This window comes from Microtus ochrogaster, chromosome 2, assembly GCF_000317375.1.
Source record: "Microtus ochrogaster isolate Prairie Vole_2 chromosome 2, MicOch1.0, whole genome shotgun sequence".
Taxonomy (NCBI): Eukaryota; Metazoa; Chordata; class Mammalia; order Rodentia; family Cricetidae; genus Microtus; species Microtus ochrogaster.
In genome coordinates, this window is record NC_022010.1 from 30,604,838 (window position 1) to 30,618,948 (window position 14,111).

Consider the following 14,111-nt stretch of genomic DNA (forward strand, 5'->3'; position numbering starts at 1 on the left):
CCCCCCCCCCCCCCCCGCAGTCAGTTTTGTTTAATTGTGCTCTTTTTGTTTTGCTTTGCTTCGTTTTTAGTCTTTTCTATTGGCCTAGGGTAAGCTCAGAGTTGCCATCCCTCTGCCTCCCTTGGCAAGTGCTAGAACTACAGTCAGCTGGTTCTGCTCTCTGGCTGTAGTGCTGTAGGACTGGGGCTCGTGCGTCTGCTACTACCCGACCTTTGCTCAGGTGTCCGTGTCCTTCCTCTGTGAGTAGAACTGCGTTGATGTGCCCGTGTCATTCCCTCTCTGGTGAGTGTGTTGACAATACCTGTCATCACTGTACCTGCTGTGTGGCACTCGTGTCCCTGTTTCCTCCTTTCTGCTAGATAATGTTCCTTTCCCCTGTCCCGAGTCATTCCCCTCCCCCATCCACGTCCTCTGTTCTGGAACTTGCTCTGTAGACATGGGGCCTTAAACTCAGAGATCCACCTGCTAGGGATAAAGGCGTGCACCACCACCGCCTGGCCCCCTGTCTGTCTTTTAAATGCTTATTATTGGCCTTAGGATTGTTCCTATCTTTGTCCGTGTTGGCTCTTAGCTTGTTTTGTCCCTTGCTTCCTGACACCCAGTAGTGTCTGAGTGAGGCTGAGTGAGAAGGAGCAAGCTGCCTTACCCTGAAGTCAGTAGTCTGGCCTCACCGCCTGGGGACCAAGCAGTAAAAGGCCGCAGTGCATGACTAGTGTTTTCCTACACAGCCTGAGCATCTTGATGTTCATAAACACAGCTGATGATCTTTCTCTCTGGCTTGGAGCTTGAGGATTTACTCCTTTGTATTATGTTGTTAGATCTGCTAATTGATTGCCTTGTGACATATATTTTTTTAATTATATCAATATGTTGCTTTTACTTACATAAAGGTTCATTCTCTGATCAGCAAATGTTTCCATTAGATACAGTCATGTTTAAATTTAAAATTGTTTAAATTCCAGTGGACCAGTTAGTAAGCCAAATTTATAATTTGGACATTTCCTATTTTCTTCAAAGGTAAATTAAATTTATCTAAAATTATACTTTAATATTAAATGACAAGATATTTGTATAAGGCTGTTTTGCTCTGAAATTAGTACAACTTGACTTGCTGGTATTTAGTACATTTAGAGCAAATTTAACACGGATTTTACGAATAATATAAGTGAAAACTCATCAGCTGGATGTGGTGGCTCATGTCTTTTACCCCAGCACCTGGGAGGTAGAGGCACGTGGAGCTCGTGAGTTCAAGACTAGTTTGGTCTACAGAGTGAGTTCCAGACCAGCCAGCATAGATAGGTAGGTGGGTGGGTAGACAGATAGATCCATCTGTCATGAGACCCTAAATAATAAATTCATCATGAGACCATAATTTGGCCATATATCATTCTAAAATCCACAGTGTAGGCCCCCTCCACCACACACACACCCCCAGCACCTGATCTCAGATCACCCACATTTAATACATACCCTTTGAGGAAAATCCAGTAGTGAATCATGACTGCAGGGTCCAACGCCACTACCTCTCTGTAAGTGAGTTGTTGAGGAATTGTACTCTGAGTATGATGGTGTGGGCACTGGTTGTCTGGGCTCAGACTTGACTTCCTAAATTACTGAAATGAACCTGTAGCTCTTGCCACAATCTCAGGAGATTGTACACTCTTGGACATACATGGTCCAGCCAGCCTGCTGTTTGAATAGATGGTTATAGTTTAACTTCTGTTTTACTAGCTTTTATTATTCTTATTTAATTGTTTTGCTTTCCTATTGTCTGTTTTTGGTTGTGTTTCAACATAGTTTCATTGTGTAGTCTATGCTAGTCTTGGAACTTAGAATCCTCTTGGCACCAAACTCTTGAGTGCTGAGATAATAGGTGAGTACCATCTTATCAAGCTCTTGCTGGTAGTTGCTTTTTGTTTTTGTTTTTGTTTTGGAGACAGGGTATAGGGCCTTGATGCCATCTGAGCTGATGAGAGGGTTTTGCTTTGTAGCTTAGACTGACCTGGAGTTGTGTATGTAACTCAGGCGGGCTCCAGACTCAAGATCCACTCACCCTGCCTCCAGAATTCTGGGACTGCTAACACAACTATCCATGGCCTAAGATTCTTTATTGCCTGATAGAAAATGCTTTCAACTCCTGAACTATCTCCAGAGGACAGTTGTACCCCTTTGTGGGGCAGTTGGACTTTCTGAAGATGCATTTCTTTATTGTAGTTCATGATTGTGTTCTTTGAATTACATCTGATTTGACTCAGGCTTTTCTGATTGTCTGTAAGATTGGAAATGATACAAAGTGGACAGTGACTTAAAAATAGGCTTTATATACCTTTCTTTTTGCCTGAAACTGATGTTACTGCATTACAGATATGGAATTATTAAATTTGCCTTGTCTAAGGTTTGAGTTATTAGAGAAGTTTTGATAGAAATTGACTTTGTGATCTTAATTTTTAGTGTAAGATGTGGCTGTTCCTGGTGGGTAAAGATTGGTAGTCCTGCTGTCTTGAGGTGGCCAGGGGAGTCATATTCTTTGCTTTTCCTTAGGTTCATCCTTTTAAGAGAGGTACACCCAGGTGCCAGGCACTCTTAGCTCTGAGTCTTTGTTGACTCTAGTTCCAGGTCTGTTTCCCATGGTTGCGGTAAAGCCAAAACTGGCTCTCCTCAGATCTGAGCATCCTCCATGGCTGACACTCCTGCATAGGGTCATGGATAAGAAGAAGCCTGGAAACAAAACAGGGCTTAGTTCCTGAGATGCTGGGTTGGACAAGCTGAGGTGTGGAGTTGTAGGAGATTCTAGAGTCTAGAAACCCAGAAAGAGCAAGGCGTGGAGGACACTCATGCCACCGTTTGAAACTTGTGCCAGTGGCAGTGGAGGCCATTGTGGCCTTGAGTGTGGTAAAGCACGGGGGTTAGGACCTGTCTTTGAGAACTCCCCAGATATAGCAAGAAGAACCAGAGTTGCAGCCCATTCCGCCCCTGGGAGGCCCAGTAGTGAGGAGGACATTCTGAGGGTTCGCTTGCTTGTGAGGCTGAAAGGAAGGAACCCTGTAAAGAACTGTGAGGTTGTTCAGCATGCCCTCTCTGTTAGTCCCCAGAGAACTGAGCTGTATGGTCAACCTCTTGGTCATTCTCTTCTCCCCCTTTCTGGGTAATGACATTTCTGTCTTGTCATGGTTTCAGAGCAGCTTCTGGGACATCTGCTTGCATTCAACTAGAATGTGAGTGTCGCTGCAGTTCAAGCTGCAGGTGGGGCTCATCTTGGTTCTTCACTTTGACTCATTACCAGCTACTACTTTAGAAGCATTAGACTGTAAAAAGCAATCTGGCAGGTGCTCTTACATGTATTGTGCAATTTACTCTCCATGTGTGTGTGCGTTTGTATGTGTGTGCGCGCGTGTGCACACGCGCATGTCCTAAAATGTTCATGTGCAGACTCACAGATTTTTTAGTATAGACTCATGAGGTTTTAGGTAGCCTCAGAAGGTACTTGTAGTGGTAGGTGTCACATGTATGAGGCCCAAGGAACTAAATACAAAACTTTACTACTCAAAGATTTTATTAATAGCAGAGAGTCCAAGTCTACGGCTTGCCTGTCCAACTGTGAGAACCTCTGCCTCGCTGTTGCATCACTGGAAGGCATACTTCATATCCCAGTTGACAGCGTGTATATCTTATGGGCACTTCTATGGTCAGTGATGCCTTGGAATTGGTAAATTAAGTCTGATTTTTAAAACCAGGACCAGCTGGGCAGTGGTGGCACACCCCTTTAATCCCAGCACTCAGGAAGCAGAGGCAGGTGGATCTGTGTGTTCGAGGCCAGCCTGGTCTGCAGAGTTTCAGCAAAGCCAGGGCTATGCAAAGAAACCTTGTCTTGAAAACCAAACCAAAAAGAAAGAAGAAAGAATAGGACAAAGAAGGTGGTGATATAGGCGGTTTACAGGACTTCCAGGCTTTTCAGTTCCGAGGACCTACCGTCCAACAAGATAATTGACGGAGTAATTTACATATCTTTCCCTGTCAGTCTGGATGATCTTACAGTTTGGACACTGATTCAAGTTCATTTCCAGCTGAATAAAATTTGATAAGCTAAGTAAATTTGACATCTGTTTAAATTTTAGGATTAACTCTTAGGGGTGTTCACCGTTTCTTAAACCCCAAGAGTTTTATTACATTGAGTTACTTGAGGCCCATCTGTAGGCTCATTTCTGTAATAGTCAAATGTGTTTTTGAAATTATGAGCATCCTGTAGTTTATAATAAATCTAGTGTATTTCATTTTCTTCTACTTAAGTACACAAATTAAGTTTTTCTTAGGTGCAAATTTGAATTTAATGGCTCTTCTTCCTGAGATGAGGGAGAAATTGGCCAACTCAGTGTCTGAGTATCTTAGGCATAAGATTTTCACTTACTACTTTTTCTACTTAATAGAAGTGATTGATTTGGGCACCTGATACCAGAGAAAACCCTAAAGGAGCTCCGCGGTGTAGTGCTCTGAGCTTTGAGTTGTGGGTAGAGCAATTGTTGTTAAGGTCTTTGTCAATCTTGCTTTATGGTGACTCCCAGCTGCTGGTGGTGCCGTTCATTCCAAAGGGCTTAGTGTCACATGCTTCTTAGAGCCTCTTCTCCCTTTCTAGTTAAAGCACACATCTGGAGGTGCCGGAGCAAAGGTAGCGCAGCTAGCCTTGTCTGTGACTGGATGGTCTTATGAATGGCAGACACGTGCCATGAAATTGGTTTGACCTGTGCCTCTTTTCCACAGAGCATCGCCCATAATCATGCTGCACTTTGTGGAAGGCTTACCTCGGAAGGATCTGCAGCACTATGCGTTTCATTTTGAAGGCAGTCTTTACCAAGTCACCTCTGTAATACAGTACCAAGCAAATAACCATTTTATAACATGGATTTTAGATGCTGATGGTAAGTGTTGAAAGGGTTTATGTTACTGAGTGTGGGAAATAGAGCCTCATGGGTTTCATTTGTTTTGTTATAAAGACAGACTTCACCTAAATTTCTTTTTTTTCTGTGTTCTTTATTAAAAGTTCTCTGCCCTTCCTCTTCCTCTTAAAAATGTGTTTTAGAGTATCCTTTGTAACTCTGTGCCCTCCCGTGCCAGATAAATGGAACATACCTGTAATAGTACAGTTACCCAAAGGCTCATGATCCACACTTGGTGCATTCAGTCTGTGTGCATCGGGAAGTGTGTGGCTGTGCCAACGTGTATCCACCATTGTAGCACCATACAGAGTTTCTTCACCCTCCAAATACCACTGTCGTCCACCACCACCGTCCCTCAGGGCCATCCCCTTCATCTCGAGTACTGCAGTTGTCGAGCTCTCTCTGAGGTAGTAAACAGTTCAATTAGACACCCGGCAGCCTTTGCAGGCGCACCGCTTTTACTTAGTAATGTAGTGTTCTTCCACTGTTTTTCAGTGCTTAACACTGTGTTTCTCAAGTGAGATCCCGCTGTATCTAAATGATAAGGCTTAGGTTCATTCACCACCTAAGAGGTATCTTGGGGGCTAGGAATATGGCTCACTTGGCAAATGCCACGGGAACGCCCAAGTTTTGGCCCCAAAACCCACGTACAAAATGCTGGGCATGGGGTGCACACTTGCAGTCCCACAGCTGGAGAGGCAGACCCTGCAGCTTGCTGACCAGCCAGCCTAGCAGCTTAGCAAATGAGAGACCCTGCTTCACAAGGGTGGACAGCGCTTAAGGAATGCCACCGAAGCTGTCTTCTGCTCTGTACCCTCCTAAACACACACATAAAACAAAGAACCTTCGTGATGATTTCCATGTTTGGGTAGATGTAATTTTGCAATCCATTTTTATAAATACTAAGGAGTTTGGTTGCTGGCAAAAATTGGCAGTTTTGTTTTGTGAGAAACTATTATGCTATCCTCTAAAGAGGCCAAATTTGTAGTCTTGTATTTTATACAAGCAGTGAAGAAAAGTTGCTGTTGTCCCCAGCATTGTTGGCATTTGGTGATGGTGTCTCCTTAGACGTGTGCATCCATGTGTGCCCACACTATGCTAATTCTGCAGAAGAGCAAGTTTCTTTGTGACAGTTTGCTTTAACTGTGTTTCTCCCTACCCATAACCTCACACTCACCTCTCTCTCCAGCTCTGCTGGTCATGGTCCACTTCGCTGGTAGTATTTAAAACTTGTTTTATTTTTTCTCTTTAAGGGATTTAAAGGGGGGGGGGGGAATCTATTGGGCTTTAGACTTCTATTGTTCTTAGTCACTAATGAGACACCTTAGAAATTAGCCAATACATAAGCATCTGAATTAGTCTGAAGCTCAGCAGCAGAAAGGACTTTCTTCTTTCTTAACCTCCCTGTTTCTTGTTTCTCAAAATAGTTCTTTTTATTTTATTTTATTTTCAAGACAGGGTTTTTCTGTGTAACAGCCCTAGCTGTCTGCAAGCTCAGTATGTAGACCAGGCTGGCCTTAAACTCACAGGGATCCAACTGCCTCTGCCCCTCAAGTGCTGGGATTAAAGGCGTGTGCCACCACATTTGACTCTTCAAAATCAGTTCTTAACAGGACCTTTCAGCTTTAGGGGCCGTGTGTTTTCTGTGTGTGCTGTTCTGAAAATGTCTCTGAGCATACTGCCATACTGTAAGAGAGGGCTGTGGGCAGTGACATCTCCACTGCCTCAACCACAATGTCTAAAATGACATCACCACTGTAATCCAAGGGACAGAAAGTGTGTCAGAGTGTACATGATATTTGGCTCAGTGCTTTCTCAATTCACCACCTCTTTGTGTTTGCTTTGTCAAAACCCGTGTTAATTATTGAAAAGCTATTATTCATCCGGACTTAAAGTTGTTAGCTTTTCTCAAATTATCATGTGGCAAAACTAAAATGCAAATAAACATGAATGGCTCAATCTCCCTTTAACACCTCCTACCCCCCCACTATCTTTCATTCGTTTTCTTTCCATTTCAGCCATGGCTTCTGTTTGCTTAATTTTTTTATTGTAGCAAAACGGACATAATCTAAAGTTCTCCACTTCAATATTTTAAGCTTATAAAGTTGACTGGCGTTGGCTTCATTTACAGTCCTGTAAATCCATCACCAGCATCCCGGTCTGCAGCTCTCTCCTCACTAAAACAAGCTGTGTTCACCAGATGCCAGCTCCCGATCCCATCTTCCCTGGCTGTTGGAGCCACTGTTCTCCCTTGTGTCTCTGAATGTGACAGCTCTGGCACCTCATGCGGGTGGAATCAGAAGATTTGCCCTTTTGTGTCTGGCTTATTTCATTTATCACATTTTCTGAGTTTATCAGTGTCACAATGTGCCAAGTTTCCTTCTTTTTCCAAAGCTGAGTAATGACCCTATTCATCTGTTTGGGAGCGCTGGTGTCGCTTCTCTGGGTGTGTGCTCAGAGTGTCTTCCCTAATGACTAGATTCTTCCTGCGCCCTTTATAAGGCTGTGCTTTACGGTGCTCCTTCTGCGGATAGAGCAGCCCCCCAGCAACACACAGGGACCCAGTTTTTCCATAGCCTTGCCAGCATTCAGTATTTCCTTTCCTTTTTTTTTTAAAATAGCTATCTTTCTAAGGTGTTTCTTTTTTTTTAAGGAATAAACTAGTTGTTTCATTACTCCTGTTCTGTGTCTTAGTCTGCTTCGTATGTTCTCTCCCTTACCACACCTCCCACACCCTGAAATTGTGACTGCAGTAACCAGGCTGCCATTGATGGCCCCTGAGCCCATTCCCTGTAGTGCTGCTGTGTTTGCACTGTAGCCTTTTCAGTCCTTAGATGTGTCCTTTGCCATATACGTGGAACAACTTACTCATTTCTGATGTTGAGTATTTTAGGCAGTTCTGAAGTTAAAGTGATTCCATTACGATTTAGTGTGTATTTAATAAAGGATGTGAACTGTCCAGCAGATCTCCCTGCATTTTCAGATTTCTGCATTCCATAGCCTGTACCTTCTGTGATCCAGTGAAAACTAGCACCGACAGTGGAGCCAAGGAGAAGACTGCTTCACTGTGCTCCTTCTGTGGGTGCAGAGAGAGCAGCGGGAAGGGAGAACGGTGTCGGCAAGGTCTCACCTGTGACTTTGTTTCTTATTTCCCAGGGAGCTGGCTGGAGTGTGATGACTTAAAGGGCCCATGGGCTAAAAGGCACGTGACATGTAAAGTGCCAGCATCAGAGATCCATATTGTTGTTTGGGAAAGAAAGTTGCAGGTACCAACTGAAGAAGCCACCTGCTTTCAGTGTACAAAGCCATGTGCGCAGCCTGCGTCAGGTGAGGAGCAGTCAGCTTCACCAGCACTGTATTCTGTGGGTGGGCCTGCCACCTCAGAACCCTCAGCCGCCCACCCTGCACATATGCCAGTCACTCCTCAGACTCTGCCAGAAGTACAAGCCATAGCTCACGGCGGTAGTGTACTTCCAGGAACAGAGGGCTCGGTTGAAACAACCTCTGCTTCTCAGATGGACTCCAAAGATTGCCTGGTGGAAGACAAACCTGTGGCAGAAAGTGCAGAGCTCGTCAGAGCACTTGCTGTGCAACCCCAGGACTCACTGACGTCCTTATCGTCTAACCCATGTGAAGGAAAACTAGTTGTCCCAGCAGGGGTGAGAACAGACCCACAGGCAGTACTGTCACAGGCAGGAGACACTGTAGTTCCTAAACCTCTGCCTGACGCCCCTGTTCCTGTTCCTCCTGTTCAGGAACTGAAGTCCATGGTAGCTGAGGACACTCAGATACAGTTGCTGCAACTTACAACTGAGAGGCTAAAACCCGCACAACCTGGTAAATCTCAGACAAATTTAAGAAAAAGAGAAACCACAGCGTCTTCTAAAATGGTAACAACCAGTTCCCCGCAGAATCAGCCTCGGAAAGATGATGAGAAGAAAGCTTTTGTGGGAAGCTGGGTGAAAGGGCTGTTGAGCAGGGGTGGTGCGTTTATGCCACCCTGTGTGTTGGCTCAGAACAGAGCGGTAACTGACCTGCAGCCCTCTGTTAAAGGAGCGAGCCATTTTGATGGCTTTAAGACAAAAAATACAAACCGGAAGGCTAACAGGATGTCCAGGAAGGCTTCTCAGCGTGTGGACAAGCTGTCCCCAGGCAGCAGCTCTCCACCTTCAGGCAGCACTGCTGATCTGCCCCATGCTGGTGGGAAGGCCTCGGCAGCCCTGTTGAAGGGGCAGGAAAGCTCACATGCGGCTCTCCTCGGCCACAGTTCCCATGACAATAAAAGTGCCACCTCCCCAGCAGTCCCTGGAGATGCCACTGAAGATGGGGTTCATAAGCTTCGGCTCAAACTTCTTAAAAAGTTAAAGGCAAAGAAGAAGAAACTAGCTGCTCTCATGTCTTCCCCGAACCGTGGGACATCTGTAAGTGACCAGTCAGATTCTGTGTCCCATTGTGGGTCTCCAAATGACAGTGAGTCCATAGAAGATCTGTTAAGTGAGCTACAGCATCAAATTGACCTTGCAGACAGCAAATCCGGGTGCACCTCTGCTCCTGGAGGTACCTCTTATAACAGCCAGAGTCATGAAGAGATTTTAGCAGAATTGCTTTCGCCTGCAACCCTGTCAGAGCCCTCAGCAAGTGTGGAGCCTGAGTTGAGGTACTTGGAGATGGGGGACAGCACACCAGCACCTAGTGAGTTTAGTGTTGTTCCCCAGAACACATCTCTGAGTCAGGACCATAATTACTGCAGCCCCAAGAAAAACCAGTCTGAAGTCGAGCAGTGTTCACTCACAGACAGTACCTCTATAAGAACCTTGAACTTGGGAAGCCCCATGAAGACTGATATTTTTGATGAATTCTTTCCTGCTTCAACATTGAATTCTTTAACAAATGACACATTAGATATACCTCATTTTGATGAATATCTGTTTGAGAATTGCTGAGTGTTGTTAACGTTTTACTTTAACACCACTGCTGCAAGACGATGTGACTTGTAGGTAGTGCTGGCTGAAATGCATGACCTTGTGTTCTAGCCACGGGGAAGGCTGTAAGCTACTGGGGTCTCCCTCTGGTTCTGCTTGTGAAGCATGGCACCTACTGCAAATTAAAGTCCTCAGCCTTTTTTATATCAGTTTTGTGATTATAGAGTGACTACATTAAATTTCAAGATTTTAAGATTGATGTTGGGGTCTGGAGGCATGACACCCTTGGGTCAGTTCCCAGAACCACTGTAAAAAGCCAGATGTGGCAGTGCACACCTGGAGTCGCAGGTCTGAGGATCCCAGGAGCTTGCTGGGCAGCCAGTTGAGCCAAATTGGTGCACTCCAGTTGCAGTGGAAGCCCCATCGCAAGGAATGAGGTGGAGTGGACTGAGGAGGACACCTGCCATTGACCTCTGACCTCTAAACCACACACATGTATCCACACAAACATGTACACACAGAAATAAAATACCCTTTGAAAACATGGATGTTTGGTTCAGGAAAGTTCTAGTTTACACAAACAAGTTGTTGAATGCAGCGTGTGAGTGCCTTGACAGTTGCTTCTGCTTCTGGTGGGTCCCGAGCCCTTCATTGCCACCCCTCTCTGTTCTTACAAAAGATGACAGGAAGGCTCATCATTAGAACTCAGAGCGATGTTAGGTGATCAGTATGATGGGTTACGGGAAATAGTCTGTGACGATGTGCTTAAGGTTTGTGTCATCATAAATGCTGTCTGTCATCCCAGTGCGGTCTCTGCACCTCCTGGGCACCCGCGCATCCTGCTGCTCTGCGGAGAGCAGAAGTGCTTACAAGTCCAGTTCTGTTGTATGTAAGGTGTTGGTTCGTTTAACACCCGTGAGTGAGAAACAGTTTACTTTTAAGCAGAACATGGCTGGTAAGTTAGATGGATTGAGTTAGAAGTATTGGACTAGTTGGTCTCAGGTTCCAGATAGAGTTGGGTGGTGGTGGCAAACGCCTTTAATCCCAGCACCTGGGAGGCAGAGGCAGGAGGATCTCAGCATTCGAGGCTAGCCTGATCTACAGAGTGAGTTCAGGACAGCCCAAGATACCCTGTCTCCCAAAAAAAAAAAAAAAAAAAGAACAGCTCACGCCTTTAAGCACTCGGAGGCAGAGGTATGCAGGTCTCTGAGTTTGGGGGCCAGCCTGGTCTACAAGAGCTAGTTCCAGGACAGCTAGGGCTGTTACACAGAGAAACCCTGTGTCGAAAAACTTTTTTTTTTTAAAAGAGGCATCTCTAGTGATTGGCATTAGACTTGAGTTTTTGGATGACTGGCAGACAGTGGTAAAACATTATTTTCCATGATTATATAAACAATGTGTATTCTAAGGAAAGTGTTCTATGTATTTTGTTTGTGTTAGGGCAGGATACACCTGTGGGTAACATTGGTGTGTGTGTGTCCCCAAAGTTGACTTTTGAGTCTTGCTCTATCACTGTCTACCTTCTTCACTGAGGCAAGGTCTCTCTCACTGAACTTGCTACTTGCTGGTTCTGACTGTGCTAGCTACCTAACCTCTGTGTGTGTGTGTGTGTGCGCGCGCGTGCACACCTGTTAGGAATATTTCTTTTTCTTTTTTAAAGATTTTATTTATTTATTATGTATACAGTATTCTCCGTATTCTGTCTGAAGGTATGCCTTCAGGCCAGAAGAGGGCACCAGATCTCATTGCAGATGGTTGTGAGCCACCATGTGGTTGTTGGGAATTGAACTCAGGACCTTTGGAAGAGCAGGCAGTGCTCTTAACCACTGAGCCATCTCCAGCCCAGGAATATTTCTTAATATAAGCTCCCTGCCGACGCAAAATTCCCAATCAATCCAAATCAAAACAAGCCAAATTGGGGCTGGAGAGATTTCTCAGTGGTTAAGAGCATTGCCTGTTCTTCCAAAGGTCCTGAGTTCAATTCCCTGCAACCACATGGTGGCTCACAACCATCTGTAATGAGGTCTGGTGCCCTCTTCTGGCCAGTAGACATACACAAAGACATAATATTGTATACATAATATTTTTTTTTTAAAAAAAAAAAACAAGCCAAATTAAGGCTAGCTTTGCCCAAAATAGTTACACGGAACTGTATTCTTTTAAGTACTGCCTGACCCATTAGTTCCAGCCTCTTATTGGCTAGCTCTTACATATTGATCTAACCCATTTCTAATAATCTGTGTAGCCCAACGAGATGTGGCTTACCAGGGAAGATCTTAATCTGGGTCTGTCTGGAGTAGGAGAATTATGGTGACTGCCTGACTCGGCTTTCTTTCTCCCAGCATTCTGTTCTGTCTACTCCACCTACCTAATTTTCTGTCCTATCAAAGGCCAAGCAGTTTCCTTATTAATTAACCAATGAAAGCAACAGATAGACAAATGACCTTAACCAATAGACAGATGACCCTTCTCCATCACAGTGCCAGTTGAATTTCTGTATAGGGCTGCTTGCTCAGCTCTTGCTTGTTCCTTCCTATTCATAGCTTTTACTGCTGAGTCCTGAGCACTTGTATGTGAGTGAGCCTGACCTGAAATAGTAAAATGAGAGAAAGGATATACTCAGAGATCTTAGCTGGGATTGTCACAATCTGTCAGCTCGTTAAAAAGTACTTTATCAGTGCTTTTAGAGAAAATTCAAGCCTTACTTTTTTTTTCTTTCTTTTTTTTTTTTTTTTTTTTTTGAGACAAGGTTTCTCTGTAGCTTTGCAGCCTGTCCTGGAACTTTGTAGACCAGGCTGACCTTGAACTCACAGAGACCTGCCTACCTCTGCCTCTGCCTCCCGAGTGCTGGGATTAAAGGCAAGCGTCACTAGGCTCCTTATCCATTCTTAATATGATTCTGTGTTAACATTGGACTCAGTGGCCAGTGGTACTGTAACTCAGGCCTTAACAAAACTTCTGGGACACCAGTTTTTTTTATATAAGGCACATCGTACTGGCCAGTGTTGGCAACACTATATGGCACTCAGCACTGTGTGTGGGGCCAAAGCACTAATGATGCTATGATTAAAAAAAAAAAAAAAAAAAAAAAAACAACGAAACACTTGGTTTCAGTGTGAAGCTGAAATGGGCACGGAAGGTACTGATGTCACCTCGGCAGGGAATGTGTGTCTGTAGCCCATGACTGTGGGAGCCTTGCAAGTATTGATTCTTAGGGTTTCCCTTCCCAGCTCATGTTTTCCAGCACTTGGTCCCTAGCTGAGAGCATCAGGGAAGGGTGTGTGACTTCAGGAGGTAGAGCCGTGATGGAGGAAGTGGCTCACTGAGCTGGACCTTGGACTTTTAGAGCCTGGCAGCATTTCTGGCCCACTCTTCTTCCTAACCAGATGCCAAGTGACCACTGCCTCAAGCCTCTGTGTGTATGCCTGCCTGCCATGTTGGGCTGTGTGCCCTCCCACAGGGAACCAGACCAATATGCCTTTAAGTTGCTGTTTATCAGTCATTTTGGGGTATGTGCACACAGTTACCTGTAACTCCAGCTTCGAGGGACCTAGCATCCTCTTCAGGCCTCCCTGGGTACTATGCTCACGTACACACCCATCTCTCCACCTTTAGGGGGTCTGGAGGTCCTTGTGCTAACAGATAAGCACTAGGAGAGCCAGGAACGTTAAACTCATCTCCTCAAAGGGAAATATGTATGGCCTCCTGGACCAGAAGGCTGGGGTAGAGGTGGAGCACTGTCTATAGCCCCCACACACACACCAGTCCCCCAGACCCTTGTCTGCAGCCTGTTTATCTACAGCACTGTTCCCGCCCAGACCCTCATGTTCATTGTTTGCCTTAGCCTGCTTCCGTAACTGGTAGACCTATCTTTATGGAAGATGGTCACTTGTACCTGCAGTCCTGTCTTCAGCTTTGTTGTGCACAAGGAATTGAGTTCATTATTATTAGGAAATTTTTTCCAAATTGTGCTGTGCTTAAATGAGCCTTAAAATGTAAACTCCCCAGCGTCAGACCAATCCTGGCTACCGAATCATGTTGGACTGAGTCTCCTTGACTCTCCTGGATCAGCCCTCTCCCGGCTGTGGGGTTTGCAGAGACTCCCTCCTCACACCCACCCCAAACAGTGAAAACTGGCGCAATTCCAGTGTCACTGAAGGAAGCCAGAGAGCAAGGAATGCAAATCAGTGCTGGCTGATGTAAATCTCCAGGGAAGTCACTCTGAAAGGGTCACTGTTAAAGCCCTTCCAATCCAGTC

At 45.1% G+C, this 14,111-nt stretch overlaps 1 protein-coding gene across 5 annotated transcripts in view; it reads left to right on the plus strand.

Moving 5' to 3' along the window:
* Window positions 1-10,397, plus strand: part of Uspl1 (ubiquitin specific peptidase like 1) — a 30,556-nt gene extending 20,159 nt beyond the window's left edge. For all 5 annotated transcript variants that reach the window (XM_005344721.3, XM_013350986.2, XM_013350982.2 and 2 more), the window contains 2 exons: window positions 4,756-4,913; window positions 8,088-10,397. In XM_005344721.3, coding sequence (XP_005344778.1) covers window positions 4,756-4,913; window positions 8,088-9,874 — 1,945 coding nt within the window. In that variant the 3' untranslated portion in view covers window positions 9,875-10,397. The remainder of the gene's footprint in view (window positions 1-4,755; window positions 4,914-8,087) is intronic.
* The last annotated feature ends 3,714 nt before the right edge of the window (window positions 10,398-14,111 follow it).